This window comes from Semicossyphus pulcher, unplaced genomic scaffold (genome assembly GCF_022749685.1).
Source record: "Semicossyphus pulcher isolate SPU_LCO1_2020_fin unplaced genomic scaffold, fSemPul1.0.p SCAF_14, whole genome shotgun sequence".
NCBI classification, from domain to species: Eukaryota; Metazoa; Chordata; class Actinopteri; order Labriformes; family Labridae; genus Semicossyphus; species Semicossyphus pulcher.
Window position 1 is genome coordinate 919,258 of NW_027211648.1, and position 18,243 is coordinate 937,500.

General features: G+C 48.4%; 1 protein-coding gene across 1 annotated transcript in view; it reads left to right on the forward strand.

Moving 5' to 3' along the window:
* Positions 1-18,243, forward strand: part of sptbn5 (spectrin, beta, non-erythrocytic 5) — a 38,337-nt gene that overhangs the window by 14,490 nt on the left and 5,604 nt on the right. The window contains exons 20-73 of the mRNA XM_069662022.1: positions 29-181; positions 317-447; positions 773-1,024; positions 1,245-1,320; positions 1,455-1,666; positions 1,864-2,113; positions 2,222-2,361; positions 2,433-2,532; positions 2,837-3,007; positions 3,079-3,243; positions 3,531-3,620; positions 3,765-3,901; positions 4,025-4,211; positions 4,357-4,466; positions 4,568-4,658; positions 4,879-4,995; positions 5,136-5,293; positions 5,753-5,885; positions 6,137-6,282; positions 6,506-6,620; positions 6,703-6,813; positions 7,010-7,189; positions 7,277-7,480; positions 7,553-7,702; positions 7,783-7,887; positions 8,037-8,225; positions 8,427-8,582; positions 8,757-8,948; positions 9,046-9,141; positions 9,300-9,421; positions 9,492-9,606; positions 9,688-9,798; positions 10,429-10,550; positions 10,767-10,929; positions 11,018-11,206; positions 11,404-11,481; positions 11,632-11,804; positions 11,937-12,027; positions 12,192-12,338; positions 12,618-12,752; positions 12,942-13,109; positions 13,196-13,284; positions 13,762-13,948; positions 14,156-14,224; positions 14,329-14,472; positions 14,559-14,755; positions 14,923-15,127; positions 15,312-15,491; positions 15,579-15,734; positions 15,927-16,144; positions 16,318-16,507; positions 16,589-16,765; positions 17,109-17,216; positions 17,399-18,243. The exon at positions 17,399-18,243 is cut by the window's right edge and continues 37 nt beyond it. Of these exons, the coding sequence (XP_069518123.1) occupies positions 29-181; positions 317-447; positions 773-1,024; positions 1,245-1,320; positions 1,455-1,666; positions 1,864-2,113; positions 2,222-2,361; positions 2,433-2,532; positions 2,837-3,007; positions 3,079-3,243; positions 3,531-3,620; positions 3,765-3,901; positions 4,025-4,211; positions 4,357-4,466; positions 4,568-4,658; positions 4,879-4,995; positions 5,136-5,293; positions 5,753-5,885; positions 6,137-6,282; positions 6,506-6,620; positions 6,703-6,813; positions 7,010-7,189; positions 7,277-7,480; positions 7,553-7,702; positions 7,783-7,887; positions 8,037-8,225; positions 8,427-8,582; positions 8,757-8,948; positions 9,046-9,141; positions 9,300-9,421; positions 9,492-9,606; positions 9,688-9,798; positions 10,429-10,550; positions 10,767-10,929; positions 11,018-11,206; positions 11,404-11,481; positions 11,632-11,804; positions 11,937-12,027; positions 12,192-12,338; positions 12,618-12,752; positions 12,942-13,109; positions 13,196-13,284; positions 13,762-13,948; positions 14,156-14,224; positions 14,329-14,472; positions 14,559-14,755; positions 14,923-15,127; positions 15,312-15,491; positions 15,579-15,734; positions 15,927-16,144; positions 16,318-16,507; positions 16,589-16,765; positions 17,109-17,216; positions 17,399-18,243 (8,696 nt within the window). The remainder of the gene's footprint in view (positions 1-28; positions 182-316; positions 448-772; positions 1,025-1,244; positions 1,321-1,454; positions 1,667-1,863; positions 2,114-2,221; positions 2,362-2,432; positions 2,533-2,836; positions 3,008-3,078; positions 3,244-3,530; positions 3,621-3,764; positions 3,902-4,024; positions 4,212-4,356; positions 4,467-4,567; positions 4,659-4,878; positions 4,996-5,135; positions 5,294-5,752; positions 5,886-6,136; positions 6,283-6,505; positions 6,621-6,702; positions 6,814-7,009; positions 7,190-7,276; positions 7,481-7,552; positions 7,703-7,782; positions 7,888-8,036; positions 8,226-8,426; positions 8,583-8,756; positions 8,949-9,045; positions 9,142-9,299; positions 9,422-9,491; positions 9,607-9,687; positions 9,799-10,428; positions 10,551-10,766; positions 10,930-11,017; positions 11,207-11,403; positions 11,482-11,631; positions 11,805-11,936; positions 12,028-12,191; positions 12,339-12,617; positions 12,753-12,941; positions 13,110-13,195; positions 13,285-13,761; positions 13,949-14,155; positions 14,225-14,328; positions 14,473-14,558; positions 14,756-14,922; positions 15,128-15,311; positions 15,492-15,578; positions 15,735-15,926; positions 16,145-16,317; positions 16,508-16,588; positions 16,766-17,108; positions 17,217-17,398) is intronic.

The following is an 18,243-nucleotide window of genomic DNA, read 5'->3' on the forward strand; positions in this document are numbered from 1 at the left end:
TAATCGAGATGTTTTTGTATTTTTGCAGTCAAAGACGAGAAGTCTGGAGGAGATGCTGCGTCTGCATCGATTCTACAACAGCTGTCAGGAGTTTGAGTCGTGGATGGAGGACAAGGAGAACATCCTGAACACCTTCAGCACCGACACCGACAACCTGGGAGTCGTTCAGGCCAAATACGAGGTGCAGACTTCCTCCGGACGACACGTTCATGAATGATTTTATGTGTTAGAAGATGTTCAGATCTGAAATATCTAAAGGCTTGATTGATTTAAATTTAGAGTCTTGCCTTTATTGATGCTGTTGTCTTATTGACAGAACTTCCTGACTGAGTTGGTGAGTGGGCGTGGCCAGTTAGATGACATCATCAGAATGGCGGAGGAGCTGGTGAAGAGCCGGCACAGCAAACAGAGAGAGATCCAGGACAGACAGAGGAGAGTGTCCAGCAGGTACTAACATGAAACCTAAGTCCTGTTCCAGGTATCGAGTCTAAAGTGTTAATGAGACTAAATGTATCTTTGCTTTGGGAGTCAGTGATCATTGGGGGACGTTTCCAGAACCCACCAAGTATCTCATACTGTGTGCAAATCTGGGCCCTGAATCTTTATGCGTGAATGTTCTGATAACATAGTTGATGATTTGACTCGAGTGTAAGAGAACAAGTCCTAAAACCTAATCCGACACAAATGCTCATTATACCATCATTCAGCCACATTTGGAGAACCCGGTTCTGGTGCTGATGCCAGTCTGGTCTCATGTCTCTGGTGTCTGCAGGTGGGATCGGATCCAGCAGCTGAAGGATGAGAAAGGACACGAGCTGCTGAGCACCGCGGACGTTCAGACTTTCCTGCAGAGCTGCGAGGAGGCTAAAGTTCAGCTGCAGGATCAGCTGGAACGGCTCGACACCGTGGAGGTGGGCTGCAGCGCCTTCACCCTGCAGACCGAGGAGAAGAACCAGGCTCAGGCCCTCAGAGACATCCAGATCCTGGAGGGCAAGATCGCCTACCTGAAGAGCGTCGCCAAGATGTACGGGTCTGATTTAGACTGTAGAATCTTCATTTGCTGTTTTAGTTTGAAAGACTTTGACAAAATGATAATAAAGACTGTAAATGTGAACAAAGATATTTCCTTTAGTGACACCTTAAAAGCAGAAAAGTGTAAATATAAATGTTTAGAAGAGCCAGTTGTTTTTTTTGTCCATGTTAGACACATCTTAAAGTGCATGATGTCATTTCCTGTTTTACAGGAAGAAGGACTGCAGTCCAGCAGAGAGTGCAGCCATCGAGGAGGAGGTTCGGGGTCTAGAGGCTCTGCTGAATCAGGTTTGAGTTCAGTTCTCAAGCAAAAAGCGTGAAATAATTTGACATATTATTCAGTGCTTCATAAAAAGTGTTGGCTTTAATGATTCACTTCAGAACCGGAAATCTGACCCCCTCTCGTTTCTTTTTTTGACCAGCTGAAGCGCCAGGCGGCAGACAGACAGCGGCTCCTAGAGGAGGCCCGGAGGCTGCAGAGCTTCCAGCAGCAGGCCAAGGAGCTGCAGCGCTGGGCCGGCTCGGTGCAAGACCGCCTCCTGCAGGAGGAGACGGCCACCGACGTAGCCTCAGCCGTCGCACTGCTGGAGCAACACCAGGAGCTCCGGCTGGAAATGGAGCAGCAGAGGAGGAGGTAAAGAAAGCTGGGTTCTCCCTTTTGCTGGGAGAATAGGTTAGGTTTCAGTCTCTCTCTTTCTGCTGAAAGATGCATTTGTGGTTATTTAATTTTTAAGATGGGAAACAAAAGTTGAGCTTCGACTGGGATTTGGACCAAACAGAAAAGCACCTTATTTTAAATAACTCTTTTTGTACCTGCGCTTGTTTGTTAAGGTTGAAGGAGATGGAGAAATTGGGGAAAGCTCTTCAGCATGGCTCGTCCAATGGGAAGTCAGGGGGTGTGGACATCCAACAATCCCTTGACAAACTCAATGCTGATTGGTCCAAGCTTGACAAGTTGTGGACCAGTAGGAAGGAGCGTCTGGAGCAGGGGGTGGAGCTCCAGAGGCTGAACCAGGAAGGAGATCGGATCGAGGCGGCGCTGTCTGGGCACGAAGCCCGACTGAGGGTCAAAGATGTGGGGGTGAGGACGCCTCACTCTGATCCGTGTTTATATGATTCATCTCTTCAGATTTGACTCATTAAATAAATGACACGTATATTTATGTTGTATGTGTGTTTACTGCTGCAGGACTCGGTGGATAGTGTCCACAGTCTGCTGGGACGACAGGACGAGCTGGAAGGTCTCCTGAAGGCTTTAGACAGACGAGTCGATCACTTCACTGAACGCAGTGAGGAGCTCATCAACCAACAACACTACGCTGCTAAACAGTAAGTTACAGAAGAACAGAGAGATGTTCTGAGATATGAGGATAATTATGGTTTAAATGTTCTTCTTTTAGCATCAAGGAGAGGAGCAGGAGCATCCAGAAGGCCAACAAGAAGCTGAAAGAGAGCAGCAGACAGAGGAGGAGTCAGCTGCTGGCCTCCAAGAAATATCAGGTATTATTATTGTGTTAGTATCACTGACATGCTAGGACCATGAGGTTATCGGGCCTGATGTTGGGACTGAAGAACAAATATGGATATGCAACGTCCCCACATACTGGTTCTAAGTCGACTCAACGATCGGCTAAATCATCAGTACGTTGTTCTCTTTGTCCAACAGCTTTATAACGTGGTGTGTGCTGAAGGTATCGGCCACTAGAGGCAGTGAAGTCTCAAACATGACAAAGCTGTGAATGTAGATAATGTCATGTCTTCATATTTTTATGATAAGATAGTAATTTGATGTTTTGTCCTTCAGGAGTTCCAGAGAGATTCTGACGAGCTGCTGCTGTGGATGGAGGAGAAGTTTAAGGTGGCGGAGGACGAGTCGTACCGAGACCCCAACAACATCCTCAGGAAGCTGAAGAGACACGAGGCGGCTGAGAGGGAGATGCAGGCTAACCAGGTCCGGCTGGACAGACTGGTTCAGGTAAACTGCTCCTCACTGGTTCCCAATCAGATCAGGAAAATGCAGCTTTGATAACGCATGTTTATGTTCAGCTGGGGGAGCAGATGCTCGCTGAAGAGCACTACAACAGTCAGAGCATCAGGAGGAAGTCCACTCAGGTCAGCAGCAGGTGGAGGAGACTTCAGGACAAGATGGCCGACAGAGGAGACAAGCTGAGACAGGCGGGACAGCAGGAGCAGCTGATGGAGCTGCTGCAGGTAAAACACTGAAGCACTGACAGGTGAACAGCTGACTGAATGATTAACTGACTCAGTGGTTAGAACATATCAGACAGAAAAGGTTTTTTTTTATTGATCTAAGAATCATGGATTATTAGTTTTCCCTGCGTTGCTATGAGCTCACTGTCACACTGAAATAAAAGTTTGTCACCTCTTCATCTCTGTCTGACGTGTTTTCAGATTTCAAATCAGCCTGCAGCATTTTTAAACTCTGTGACAGCCGCAGTTTTCTGTGTCATCTTATTGAAGTCCTTCTCTCTTTTCAGGATGCCAAGCTGAAGATTGAGGCCATCCAGTGGATGCTGAACAACGCAGCCAAAGGTCACGACCTCCGCTCCAGCCGACAGCTTCTGAAGGTGAGACGCTGAGGCGTTCAGTAGTAGAGTCATTTTACTCTAAATGAGACCACAGGCGCTCTAGTGTAATTTTCTTGCCTAACATTGTCGTTGTGGACCTGGAGCATGTTAGCGTTGTTTAAGACGCTCTGCTTTTCTGTGTAGGAGCATCAACAGCTGGAGCAGGAGGCCAAGGAGCTGGCGGAGAAGATCAACTCCATCGTCGGCAGGGCTAAGCACCTCGCCTCAAATCACTTCGACTCACAGAGGATCCTCAAAGAGACCGACACATACCTCACTCTGTAAGATGATTATTGTCACTTATCCAGTGAAATCGGTAAAAGTGGTCATTTTAATTTGCAGATAATCTTGCGTTTAGTCGGCATGAAGCAGAAGTTGTAGATTTGACGATATTCATGCTTCAGGTTCAAGTCGCTCCAGAAGCCTCTGGACCGGCGACGAGCTCAGCTGGAGGCTTCAGTGCTGCTGTTTGGGTTTTATCATGACGTGGACCTGGAGCTCAGCTGGATCTCTGAACACGTTCCTGCACCTGGATCAACAGGATACGACAAGTCTCTGGCTGGAGCCATCAGCCTCATGCAGAAACACAAGGTCCCCACTGGATTATAATTCATTATTAAAAAAAAAACAGAATGAGACACAGATGGAGGAAAGAGGACTGAGTATCCTCCCCTCTAAAAATCAAAATAACGTATCAAACTAAAGGAAAATGATTTGCCCGTGTGTCTCCTCGTAGGAGTTGCAGGCAGAAGTGAACGCTCACCAAAAATACCTGAACCATGTCCTGGAGAAGGGGCGGAGCCTGGCCAAATCTAACAAATCAGAGGGAGAGGAAGTGCTCCAGAGGTGCTGTTGTGTTCCTCTTCAGGGTCGACTGTGCATCTGTCCTTTGCATGTACTTTAAGAATCTCTGCAATAAATGACCTTGTGGCCATTTTATTTTGCAGATGCAGCCACCTGAGTGCAGAGTGGGAGGAGTTAGAGGAGGCCTGTAGCAAGAGGGCAGCCCACCTGAGCAAAGCCATCACCAGAGAACAGGTGAGATGTGATGGCGGATCACAGAGACGTGATTATTATTACGAATAGAAGAAGGTTTGGAAACAACGTTGGATCCGCATGAGATCAGCTCAGAGAGTTAAGAACAGATCGAATCTAAATGTAAAGGTGTCTGATTGAATATTATAAGAATGTGAGTTTTGAGAGCTTTCTGTCTGTGGAAGGTTTTGTGTTGAATCTGTTTGCATGTGAAACGTCTCAGCTGCTGTTGGACTGCTCAGAGTTGGAGTCCAGGCTGACCGAGACGCTCAGTGTGGTGAACACCGACGACTACGGCAAAGACGAGTTGGCTACACAGAGTCTCCTCACCAAACACAAGGTACAACACACTGAGGAGTTCCTCAGGGTACCACACAAGGCCCCCTATTGTTTAGCTTATATACAACATGTATGATCAGAAGTTAAATGTAGCAGCGTGTTGTATATGTGAACAATATCGTGCTGATTCCCTGGCTGCAGGTTTTGGAGGGTCAGCTGGAGGTGCTGGAGGTGGAGGTGGAGGAGTTAGGAGACCAGGTGGAGCAGGCGGTCCAGAACTGGAGACTTGAGGAGCTCAGCAGGCCGTACAGTCGCCTCAGCAGTCTGAACCAGCAGCTGCAGCACCAGGCTGCTCTCAGGTGAATACTGACTCATACTCCTCTGTGGGGGTTCATTTAGTCACACTGGGACCAGTAGAAGTTTGCAGTGTACTCATTGAACAGCATCACTGGGTTACTCTGATACTGAGGAAAACTTTACAACAGGATGTTTCTCCGGCAGTTCTGCAGTCACGAGGAGCACCTTTGTTTCTGTTTTCAAGAAAGATTTATGGACTTTAATTTGTGATGGACGTCAGAGATTGTGATATCATCGGGAAGTGGAAGTCACACTGAATCTGAAATCATGTTGTTGTTGTGTTCACATTTGACTGGCACAAATTCCTGCAATGTTCCTAATGTTTATAGTATCTTAGTAAGAGCTGTGTGAAATTGCTGCAGCTCCAACTGTTGATCATGTAGGTTAGCATTTCTAGTTCTACACCTGCATGCACCTGTCTGTGTACCTGTGTGTCTAACGGCCCGTGTGTCTGCTCTTAGGGGCCAGCGGTTAAAGGAAGTCCTCCATCTTCACGAGTTCAGACGGGAGTCCTCTGAGCTGGAGGACTGGATGATCGAGCAGAGGCAGACAGCAGAGTCCCAGGACCTGGGCAACGACTACCAACATATTCAGGTTCCATCTCGTTAACACGACTCGCACAGATAAATCAGACAGCCATATAAAATAAACCTGCTGCTGGAGCACTTCAGTTGCATAATCCTGCTTAGAAAGTTAAATAAGATCAAATCACTAATATTTTGAGCATTTGTTCTTTTTGCTGCCAGAAAAGAAGGAAGTATCACCATGTTGTACTGAAATGTGGCCGACTGTTTTGAGCACACCATAAGCAAGTATTTATTATAATTCTGTGAATGACTTTTCAGCTGCTTTGTGGGAAGTTTGAGGGTTTCCTGAAACAGCTGGAAGTCGGGGAGGACAGACTGCAGAGCTGCAGCGACCTGGCAGCTGGACTGATCCGCAACAAACATCCTCAGAGCTCCGCAGTCAGAGAGACGCTGCAGCAGCTCAGGTAAACAGTCAGTGTGCACCAAGACAGTCTGAGAGTGTGTGAGTTAGTCAACGTCGCCAATCCCACGCTAGTGAAGATGAATCCAAAATATTCTTTCCTTGATGACAGCGCTGTGTTCTATCGATAATTTTTAAAGGAATGAAACAAAATGGCTGAAATTTCCACTTATCCACTCGCCTCTAAGAGAAACTTCTTACGTTAACTCTGATATTGTTGTTTGCAGTGCATGCTGGGAGACTTTGAAGGGCGCTGCCAGAGAGCGCCAGGATCAGCTGCACAGAGCAGAAGAATGTCACCGCTTTTATCAAGACCTGGCTGACGCACTGACACTCATCCGGGTACGTGATCCATCCATAAATGCATCAGAAACACATTCACACTTTACATTATGTTTAAGTCAAAGTCTCTCTCTCTCTGCAGGAGCGACAGAAGAGCATCCCTGATGACGTGGCGAAGGATTTGCGAGGAGTGACGTCACAGCTGAGGAAACATGAAGCTCTGCTCCACGAGCTGGCGGCCACAGAGCAACAGGTACAGACAGACAGAGATGACATGATGATGTAGGGGTACTGACGTTTCTCTTAATACGGCTGCACACTGGAGGCGTCGCTGCACATCATCTCTCCAGGAAGGCAGCAGCACGACCTCCTCACTGTGTTTCCTGTTACGATCATTTGATGATCACAGTTCTGTTAAAGTTGATGTTTGGATTTTTTATATGTTGCAGTTGCAGGAGCAGTTGGATGCCGTCGACCCCATCCTGGACCTTTGCACGCCTCAGTTGAAGCTCCGCCTACAGGAAGTGCAGCAGGAATTGGTGGAGCGTTGGGAGGAGCTCCGACTCCAAGCGGAGCAGAGGGAGGAGGAGCTGAAACTGGCATGCCAGAGATACCAGTTCCTCAACACGGTGAAGACAAATAAACAAAAGATCAAACTTCATTGATACTCCCATCATGCATCTCACTTCTTACTCACGTGTCTTTGTGCTCTCCAGGCGAAGGATTACTTGCTGTGGTGCAGCCAGCTGATTGGTGCGATGGCGGCTGAGGAGAGCATCAGTGACGTGGCAACCGCCGACCTCCAGCTGGCCCAGCACCAGCAGCTGTGGGCCGAGATGGAGGCCAGACAGGAGACGTACCAGCAGACTCTGGACGTGGGCGAGGAGCTGCACAATCAGGACAGGAGCAACAGGAAGGAGGTGAGACTTTAAATCTCTGGGTGTTTTTTGGTGCAGTCTGATGTTGGAGATGACTAACTGTTGATTCTTCAGGTGTTGGAGAAGCTGGAGGCCCTGCAGGCAGAGCGAGGCAAACTGGAGCAGCAGTGGAACCAGAAACAGCGCTGGTTAGAAACCGTTCACCTGGAACAAGTCTTCTACAGAGATGTTAACAGCATGGACAAAACGTCCAGCTCACAGGAGGTACACACACTCTCTGTTTGTTCCGCAGAGGAAATGAGAAACATCACACACAGTGTCTGACCAGCTTTGAACCTCTACAGATCCTGCTGCAGAACAGCACTCTGGGAAACACTGTTGATGAGACGGAGGGTTTGATCAAACGTCATGAAGCTTTTGAGAAGCTGCTCAACACCCAGGAGGACAAGGTCTGCCCTGTTTCAGTGTTTCACCTCTTCTCCTGTCCCATCATTTAGAGCTCTTTCTTTCTGATCTGTTTGAGCAAACATCATGATGCTTACTTCAGGGTTCAGGTGCTGCAGTGTTTAAATCTCCCCTCTCTCTGTGCGTGTTGCAGCTGTCCTCTCTGAAGGAGCTGGCCGAGCGGCTGAAGACGCAGCTGAGCCGAGAGAAGAGCGGGCGGGTCAAAACCAAACTCAAGGCCCTCCTCCAGCGACGCGATAGGATCAAGGAGCTGTCCGTCAAACGCAGGGAGGAGCTGGAGCTTTCCAAGATGCTGTGTATCTTCAACCGCGATGTTGCTGAGGTAATCAAGTAACCGATCAGAGAGTCTTCATCTGTATGTGAAAATATTGTCAAAGATGTTTTTTATTTTTATCTTTTAATGAATTATACAAAGCTACCTCACATTCAAGAACAGCTCGATGGTGATTTTCTCATATGTTACTGTGACAATGTGTTCAGAAACCGTCTACGTGTTCTAAGTGATTACCTGTCTGTCTCTCAGGCTGAGGAGTGGGTGTCGGAGCGGATGCAGAAGATGGTGGAGGACGGTAAAGCCGACCTCAGCAACCTGCAGGCCAAGATGAAGCTTCTCCAGAAGCATCAGGTGTTTGAGGCCGAGATCCTCGCTCACAGACAGATCATCGCTTCTGTACTGCTGGTAAGATGTGACGAAATGAGCCCCGAATGTCTTGTTAAGCCATGAAAACGGAACAATTATCAGCCAGCCCATGTGTTTGATTTTTTTCATCCACTGCAGAGGTAAAAAGCTGTTCTCAGGTTTGCCAGGAAGAAAAGAGAGAATTTAAACCATCTTCTTGTTCTGTACCTCCAGGCCGGAGAGGAGCTCGTCTCCCTTCGCCACCAGAGGTCCAAGGAAGTGAAGAGGAGTGCAGCAGCCCTGGAGCTCCACTGGGAAGAGCTGAAGAAGGCGTTGGCCATCCGGGGAAAAGCTCTGGAAGACAACAGAGACTTCCTGGAGTTCCTGCAGAAAGTGGAAGAGGTGGAGGCCTGGATCAGACAAAAGGTCGGAGAGACAGAGGGATGGATGGAGAGACGATGATGATGTAACCACAGTGTGTTTACAGAATGTAATGTATCTCTCTGACCCGTCTGTGTTTCAGGAGGTGATGATTAACGTTGGAGATGTTGGGAAGGATTATGAACATGGAGTTCAGCTGCTGAAGAAACTCGGCGAGTTCAGGGGAACCGGACACGGGGTGAGGGAGCGTCCTGTTGGTGTTCTGCATGTCCTGTCAGATAAATGTTCAAGGCCAGAGCACTGTTTGAGAAACAACTTACAGTTACCCATACAGCTGTAATGTGGTAGGACAACTCTACAAGATCCAAATATACTGAAGGTGTGTTTACTTTGTAGGACGTGACGGTGGACGACGCTCACATCACGGCCATCAACAGGCTGGCAGGCAGACTGGAGAAGAGACAGAGTGATGAAGAACTGGTCACTGTGAGACAGAGGAGACAGCAACTCAACGACAGGTAACACATACCTTTAATCTCTTAACCTCTGTGACTTTCGCTTTCACACTCCATGTCTCTCCTCTTCAAGGTGGAGCAAGTTCCACGGAGATCTGAACAATTACAAGAAGAAGCTGGAGGGGGCGCTGGTGGTCCACGCCCTCATCAGAGAGCTGGAGGAGGTCAGAGACAGAGCCAACGAGAAGGTCAGTCATCTAAAACGTCCTTTAAACTACATGTTAGCTCATCTGCTAAGACTAACTCTGATTGTGACGCTGTCTCTGTAGATGCTGCTGCAGGGTCAGGACTGTGGTTTGGATGTGGACAGTGTTGAGAACCTGATCAGACGTCACGAGGAAACCGAGAGAGAGGCTGGGGTCATCCAAGAGAGATCAAAGGTGAGTTGGAGGGCTTATTTTAAAATCCACAAAAGCCTTTCTGGAACAAGGCCATGGAGAGATTCATAGATGTGACATTAATCCAAAATGCTCCGTGAAAATGTTTGATTAGCTAAAATCTGTAGCGGAACCAGCAGCAGCATGACTGAAGCATCTCAACTAGTCGATTAGTAGAAGTGTGTTGCACTCCGAGTTGCTCAACAAAGCAGCAGCCTGAAAACACCCGCTTTTGAAGGCCATATTGCCCAACCCTGCCGTTTGCATGATTATGTTTTCTCAATCAACTGCGTGTACATTTTAGAATGAAAAAAGAAGGGGGACCAAGGATTGAGCCCTGTGGAACTCCTCATGTAATGCTCGTCCTTTAAAGTCAGTTTTTAAATGAGAAAAATAGTTATTTAGGGATTGAGACACTTTAGTGACAGACACATTAACCCTGCTTAACCCCCTTATTACTATCAAACTGCTTTTTGTTGCTGTTTCTTGAAACGTTGTTTAACTGAGCTGAATCCCATTTTCTCAGTTCACCAGTGAGTCGCCTCCGCTCGAGGTTTCTGCCTGTAAAAAGGACATTTTTCTCGTCTTTGAGTGTAAACCGTTCAGTGAAGCTCCTGCCTCTCGTCCTCTCAGGCGCTGGAGAAGGAGGTCTCAGATCACCTGAAGGCTCGATCAGTGATGAGCGACAAGCTGAAGAACAAACAGAAGGAGGTCCAGAAAGCTCTGAAGACTCTGGACACGGAGGTGAAACAAAGGTGAGAGAGCAACAGTTTAACCTTGTTCAAACTAAACTCCGGTAACTTGAGGTGATGATCTTTCTAGAGAACATTGTTCTGTTAGTGTTTCTATTCAGCAAAAACTTTCACTTTCAGTAGTTTATAAAGACATAAAACACATAAGTATAAAGCCAATCAGTAAAATCACACCTGCTGCTCTAAGTGAGCTGTACTCATTTTGGGGCGTGTTCTTAGGAAGGAGAAGCTGCAGGAAGCTCACCAGTTTCAGCTGTTCAAAGCCAACCAGCGCCTCCTGCTGGAGTGGAGTGTGAAACAGAGCAGTGAGATGGCAGAGAAAGGACTTCCTAAGACCAGAGCCGAGGCTGACCGGCTCATCGTCGAGCACCAGGACTGGAAGGTGAGAGTCTTCTGCAAAGACCAAATCTGTGTGGTAGAGTACCATCTCTGTGAGCCAGACGTGACCTGAACTCAAACTGAATCTACAGACGGAGATCGATGCTCGTGCCGAGCGCACAGACTCGGTTCGGGACTACGGTCTGGGTCTGATCCGATCTGGTCACAGTTCGAAGGCAGAGATCCAGAAGGCCCTGAACCAGCTGGAGGAGGCCAAGTCTGGACTGGACCGAGCCTGGCTGAACCGCAGCAAGACCCTGGAGCAGGCCCGAACCCTGCAGGTGATCATCTGAGGAAATCAGACGTCAAGTACCATAAAATATTTATTAAATCAGCATTTGTACCCTGTGAGAAACTTTAGGATGCAATAAAAATATGTGTTATATAAGTCAGGACTGTATGTTGTTTACTGATAATAGAATATTTTACAGCTGTAATGCTACCGTGGGCTTACTGTGGGATAATGTGTCCCATGCAGGTGTTCCTGGCCTCAGTGGAGCAGTGGGAGAGCTGGCTCAGCAACAAGGAGGCCTTCCTGTCCAACCAGGACCTCGGGGTAAGATCGACCTGTCTGCCCACTGCAGAGACATTTATACCAAATATCCAAATCTGCAAATCCTACTGAGCTCCTTCTTTAGGAATATTTTTGCAATCTACGTCACTGTAATGCAGCTCAGCATCAGCCTGTTCTCTTGTGTTGGTGCAGAGCTCGGTGACGGAGGTGGAGACCCTCCAGAGGAAGCAAGCTCAGTTTGAGGAGGCTCTGGAGGCGCAGGGGGAGCAGCTGGAGGAGGTGGAGAAACTGGCTCAGAAGATGATCCAGCAGAAGCACTACGACTCCGACACCATCAGAGCAAAGAGCCGAGCGCTCAATACCAGGTCATAAAAACCACCATTATAAGTCATTGCTTTGCACAAACACAAAGTCTGACGTCGTCAAAGTTCAAATACTTTAACTGTCTGTCTGTTTGTCTTCATGTTTACCTGTCTATCTGCATCACCTGTGCGTAGGCGGAGCCAGCTGCAGCAGCAGAGCAGATCTCGTCACAAAGCTTTGGATCGATCACTGCAGCTGCAGCAGTTCTTGTCCAGCAGCTACCAGGTGCTGAAGCACACTGAACTGTACTGAACCTTCTAATCTGTCCTGCCCCGGTTCTAACTTTCTTAAGCCAGTCCTTTTTCCATCCTGCTTTCTTGCTCTGAATCTGTCGCTGCTCAGGTCAGGTCAGGTGTGTTTATTCTGTATTAAATGTGTGTGTTTTCCAGGTGTGTGTGTGGCTGAATGAGCGTAACGCTGTGGCGTTGGATGAGAACTGGAGGGAGCCGACCAACCTTCAGGCCAAACTGCTGAAACATCAGAGCTTTGAAGCAGAGATCCTCGCTAACCGCTACAGAGTGGACACACTCGCCAAGGTTAGAGAGGCTGCTCTGCGTTATTGGGATGTTATTTCTTACTATTTAAACTATTTAAAGTCATTGATCAGTCAACTCAGCCAACTCCAGCAGTAAAAATCATTATTCTCTAACAATATTTTATATTAACGTAGAACATTTTTGTACTTACATACTTTTACTGAAGAAACATTTGAGAGTATTTTCTCACTGTAGCATTGGTGCTGGAAGAGATCTGAAAACATCCTCCAGCTCTGACGGTAAGTGTGACCTGAGCGATGATGTCACGTCTCTGTGCAGGAAGGAGAGAAGGTGTTAGAGTCTCGTTCAGCTGAAGTGAAGGTCAAACCTCGACTCAGAGAGCTGACGGACAGCTGGGACGCTCTGATCCACAACTGCAAGGAGAAGAAAACCAGACTGCAGGAGGCCTACCAGGTGCGCACACGCACACACGCACACGCAGAATATAGGAGTTTACTTTCAGCATTCTGCTCTATTAAAATAAACTCACAAAATAAAATCAACTAATTAAGATGTAAAGATAGAAATACAGTTCTCTTATGTCAACAATCAAACGTGTCATTAAAAACGTTTTCAGACTGTCACTGTGTGTGTTGCGTTCAGGCGCTGCAGTTCCAGCGTACCCTGGATGACATGGAGCAGTGCGTGGGCTCCGTGGAGAGGGAACTGTCCAATGAGGACTGTGGCAGCGACCTGCCGTCCGTCAGCCGGCTGCTGAAAGCTCTGCAGGGGCTGGAGGAGGAGGTGGACGGACACCGAGACCGAATCCAGGTACACCACGTGTCTACCTCCTGTTTCTCTGCTGCATTATATCACCGTGTTTTACCTCGTATACATCATATTTTTTTAATGAACAGGCTCTGATGGAAACAGCAAAGAGCTTCCACTCTCAGGGAAACTTCCTGGCTGAGGAGATCCAGACCAGAGTGTCGCACACCATCAACAGGTCTGATATCTGTTCTATGAGTTATGAGAAGTCTGTTGAATGTGTGACTTAGTTTTTTCTTTTCAGAAGAAGTTGTGATTTGTAAATCAAGGACGAAAAAGTTTTAAAAGTATTTTACCCAAAAATATCTCTCTGGATGAAGTTTGTTTTTTTACTAGAAACAAAAAAAGAAAAGAAGAAAAATCACTTCAGGCAGAAATAAATATTGAAAATTAAAGAACTGAAATATTAAATGTCATCTCCGGTCTCCTTCCTGCATCATACTTACTGTATTTACATGCTCAAAGTTTTTCTGTGCAACCAGAGATTATAAGCAGCATGTCAGCTGTTTGACCTGCAAATAAAGTGGTTTAGAAAATCTGGAATATATATCTGTCCAGTATTGATCATCTGACCTCCTGTGTTTCTCTGTAAGCATGATGTTTACGTTTACGTACATTTACGTAATGCTCAGATGTTCTAACAATACTCCCTTAGGTACAACGGTCTGGCGGAGCCTCTGCAGAACCGGAGGGAAACCCTGGAGGCCTGGCAGGTTCTGTTCCAGTTCTACAGAGACGCGGAGGAGGAGGTGTCCTGGCTGAGCGACAGGCTGCCCTCCATCAAAGCTAAAGACTGGGGGAGCTCCCTGAGCAGCACCCAGCAGCTGCTCCACAAACACCAGGTACTCCCCGACACAGACAGGATACCTGAAATTAATTAAGCTGAATAATCAGATCTGAGAACAGCAGAGGACGTGCAAGACAACAAAACACTTCAGTCACACAGAAGGGATGTCCTGCACTCAGGAAGCTGCTGTGGGAGACAGTAAATAGTGTCTTTCTCTTTTTGTTTATTTTTCCATATTGTAAAAATCTGTAAATATTTTCAGGCTGTGACGCAGGAGATCTCAAGCCGCGCCCCATTGGTCCAGGCAGTTCAGGAGGCGGGGAATAGTCTGGTGAGTAGGCATCATTCAAACTCTTTGTACTGTTAGTCGATGTTGTAAGATAAAGAAACAACATGGTGAAGATGTTCATGACTTTATTCCGTTAACCCTCGCAGGTCAGAGCTCGTCACTTTGCGTCTCATGACATCCGGGAGCGTCTGGAGGAGCTGAAGAGCCTCCACGAGGAGCTGCAGAGGGAGGCGGAGAGGAAAGGGAAACTCTTTCACGAGGCACTCAGCATCCACACCTTCCTCGCCGAGGTAACACTGACGGAGACAAAAGAAGAAAGCTTGTTCATTATGGTTTGTGTGCTTCAGTTCATTCAAGTGTGTCTGTTTGTGTTGAGGTGTCTGAGCTGGAGCTGTGGGTGGAGGAGCAGCGGACAGGTTTGGAGTCTCGGGACTGTGGGAGGAGCGAGGAGGCGACCGAGGCTCTGCTGAGGAAGCTGGACACTGTGGACGTGGAGCTGGAGAACCAGAGGAGGACGGTGGAGAGGCTGCAGGAGAGCGGAGCCTCGCTGCAGCACCTCGGACACCCCAACAGGTAAGCAGAGACACAGTTACCTGTACCAACACTCAGCTGTCAGATCTGACTCTGAGTGAGAAACGAGGTCAGTGGTCTTCATGAGGACCGAATATACTTGTTTGTGATTTGTGTGCCTCATGAAGATTGTTTTTAATGCAAGGTAATCTCTGGTGTCTCTGTCTCAGCCACCTGGTCGCTGAGTCTCTCCCAAACATCCTTGAACACTTTGAGACGCTCCTTCGACTTTCCCCCACTCGTCGTGCTGCTCTGGAGGACCAGCTCCGCCTCTATGTGTTCGAGAGAGAAGCCAAAGAACTACAAACATGGCTGACCTCCAAGCAGACTGTGGCAGAGTCCAAAGACATCGGACAAGATCTGGAGGATGTAGAGGTGAGTCAAACGAATGCAAGAAGACTATGCTCGCTATAATTTCAAGATGTTAGGTGACCCGTGATGACGAACATGCTGTTCCTTTGTGTGCCGTCACGATCACATCCAAATGCTCACCATCAAGCTTCTACATTTATAATTGATCTCCCTCCTCATCCTCCCCTTCTCCTCCCTTCGTCTGCAGGTCCTTCAGAAGAAGCTGGAGGTTCTGGTGTCAGAGATGTCCGGTCTGGGTCGGAGCCGCCTGACCTCGGTTCAGCAGCTGAGCAGAGGGCTGCAGCAGGACGACCAGGCCCGAAGGCGGGACGACGCCCTCAGCCGGCTGTGGGAAGACCTGAACAGCAGCATCAGGACCCGAGAGCAGGTGGGACACAGTGCACAGATACCTGCGGGGGTTTTAGTGTGAGAGGAAAGCGGACATGAGGGTCACAGTTTGTTCTGTGTCCTCCAGGACCTGCAGTCAGCGAGGGAGATTCATCAGTTTAATCATGATGTGGATGAGCTGAAGGGCTGGATGGCTGAGAAGGAGGCCGTGCTGGATTCAGAGGAGCAGGAGCACGACCTGCACTCCATCCAGACTCTGCTGAGACAACACGAGGCGCTGGAGGTAGGAAACACCCAGCAGGCAGGAAGAAGCCTCGTCCGTAACCAGGGCGATGTTTGTTTGGGCGTAACAGATGGTCTTAAAGATGCTTGAAATAGCAAATGTTTGGCATATGTGGTTGAAAACCCATCAGGTGTGATGTAGCTTATAAAACAGTAATCATTTACCCGCCATGTTGTCGCTGTCGTCCATCAGAGGGACCTGGGTCTGATCTCTGAGGAGGTGAGCAGGAGCAGAGAGGAGGGCCGGGCTCTGAGCAGACGACAGCCTCAGGCCCGACAGGCTGTGAGTCAGAGGCTGGAGGAGCTGGAGATCTGCTGGACCAGCATCCAGGACAAGGCCTCCCAACGCCGGGCCCGACTGGGCCGGGCTGAAGACGTGCAGAAATACTTATCACACCTGACTGAACTCATGTAGGTGTTAGAGTCACTTTTACTTCTACATCTAGTGTGAAGATTCAAGCTGTAGTAAATGTGTGACACATCTACATTTCAGAGACCCATCAGCGGGGATATTGTAAAGATGACAGGATGTACAGTATTTAAAAGATCACTGGGAAAAGTCTGATGCCTGTCTTGTGTCACAGGGCCTGGCTGAAGGAGATGCTGTCTCTGGTACGAGGGGAGGCTCTGACCATGGAGGGAGCTGACCTGGAGCAGCTCATTCAAAAGCATGAGGAGTATCGCGTCCAGATGGACAGACAGCTCGGCAAATCCCAGGCAGTGAAACAGGAGGGGAGGCGTCTTCTGAAGGAGGGAAACTTCATGTCCCAGGAGGTGGTAAACACCCACACAAAGGTGAAATGTTATAAAGAGGATCGTCTGCTGATAACTGAAAATGTTGTGGTCCTCTTTAAGGTGGAGGAGCGTGTCTTTGACCTGGAGGAGCTGGAGGTGCAGCTGCAAAAGGTTTGGGAGGAAACCAGGCTGCTGTATGAGGAGGAGCTGGAGATCGCACTCCTGCAGAGGGAGCTGGAGCAGGCGGAGCGCTGGCTGAGCTCCTACGAAAACACACTGATGGCCGAGGATTACGGGGTAAGTCTGAACCTCACTGAGGAGTCGTCCAGGACTGTGTGGAGATAACCAAGAAGTTTAGGGGTTAAACTGTTCCAGTAAAGAATGGAGGGGCAAGGAAAGGGACAGGATCAGTGCTGGTAGTTGGTGTTTATCAGAGAAATCCTGGTACTGATCCGAGCTAACAGCTCATCACACTGGGCACTGGTCAGCCTGAAGGAGCTGGAAGCAGCAGGAGAGTTCATCAGACACAGCTCAGGAGGAGGAGGGAGGTTAACCAGCTGTGAGAGACGACAGGCACATCTGAAAGGGAAAGCAACACATTTAAAACACGTCCATGAACATGTCTTTTGGTTGCCTTCAGGACTCTGTGTCTGATGTGATGGAGCTGCTGAAGAGGCAGGAGGACTTGGAGGCCATGATCCAGGCCCAGAGCGACCGCTTCATCGCGCTGCAGAAGAAGAAAACACAGGTTGGTTAACTTAAGAAGATGGGTGAAAGGTTTGTTTATTGAAGGCTGTTCTCTCTTAAAGGAATATTTATATATATAAATATATATATTATTAAATAATATTACTTTTCTATGGAAGCAATAAAGAGCCAAATTATGAAAAGAGCTCATCTTTAAGTCTGAATATGTTCTTGGTCTCTCAGAGGGAGAAGAGACTGAATCTTCATGGAAATGAAAACGTGGACTCTGAGGACAGAAAACCTCCAGCCAGAGTTTTATCCCTGAAGAGGAAACCTTCAGATCCAAACACCCAGAAGATCTCCTCCTCCAGAGACATCCGTCGAGTCAGCGGCGGCCGGACAGACAGAACGATCCGGCCGTCTGTGCTGGATAGGAAACCAAGTCTTACAGCCTCTGCTAGCTCCCCACCCGGCCCGTCTCTCCACCAGGACCCAGACTCCACCAGACGCTTTGGTGCCAGCAGGAAGACATCAGAGGCAGAAGAAGAGTCCAGCAGTTCCTCTGATAGTCCCAGCTCCAGCCCGACTCTGAAGCCAAGGAGAAGTCAAAGCCGCTCAGAATCCCTGACACCAAAACGTCCCCAGTCTCCTCCTCCCAAACCTCCCTCCTCCCCTCGCACCTCCGTCTCCTCTCCATCTACAGAGACTCCTGAGGATGACCCTCGTCCTAGACCCAGATCCAAACCTCTTCTGGCTCCAAAACCAAGAGCCTCTTCTACAGAACGTCACTCTGAGAAGCTGACTACACCACCTGACTCTCCTCCACCAATCAGAGCGCTTGTTGCTCCCACTGTGCCTCCTCCTCCTCCTCCAGTTGCACAGAGATCTTCTCGTCCTGCATCACCACCACTTTCACCGAAGAAACACCTCTACAGCCTGCCCGATGTTCCCGATTCTCCAACTCAACCTGACTCCCCGCCTGCTGCACCAATCAGAGAGGAGGACACTGCATCAGCTGACCTCTCTCCTCCAACCAGGGAGCTGCTTTCGTCTCCTCCACAGCGACACAGGAAGTTAGAAGACCTACC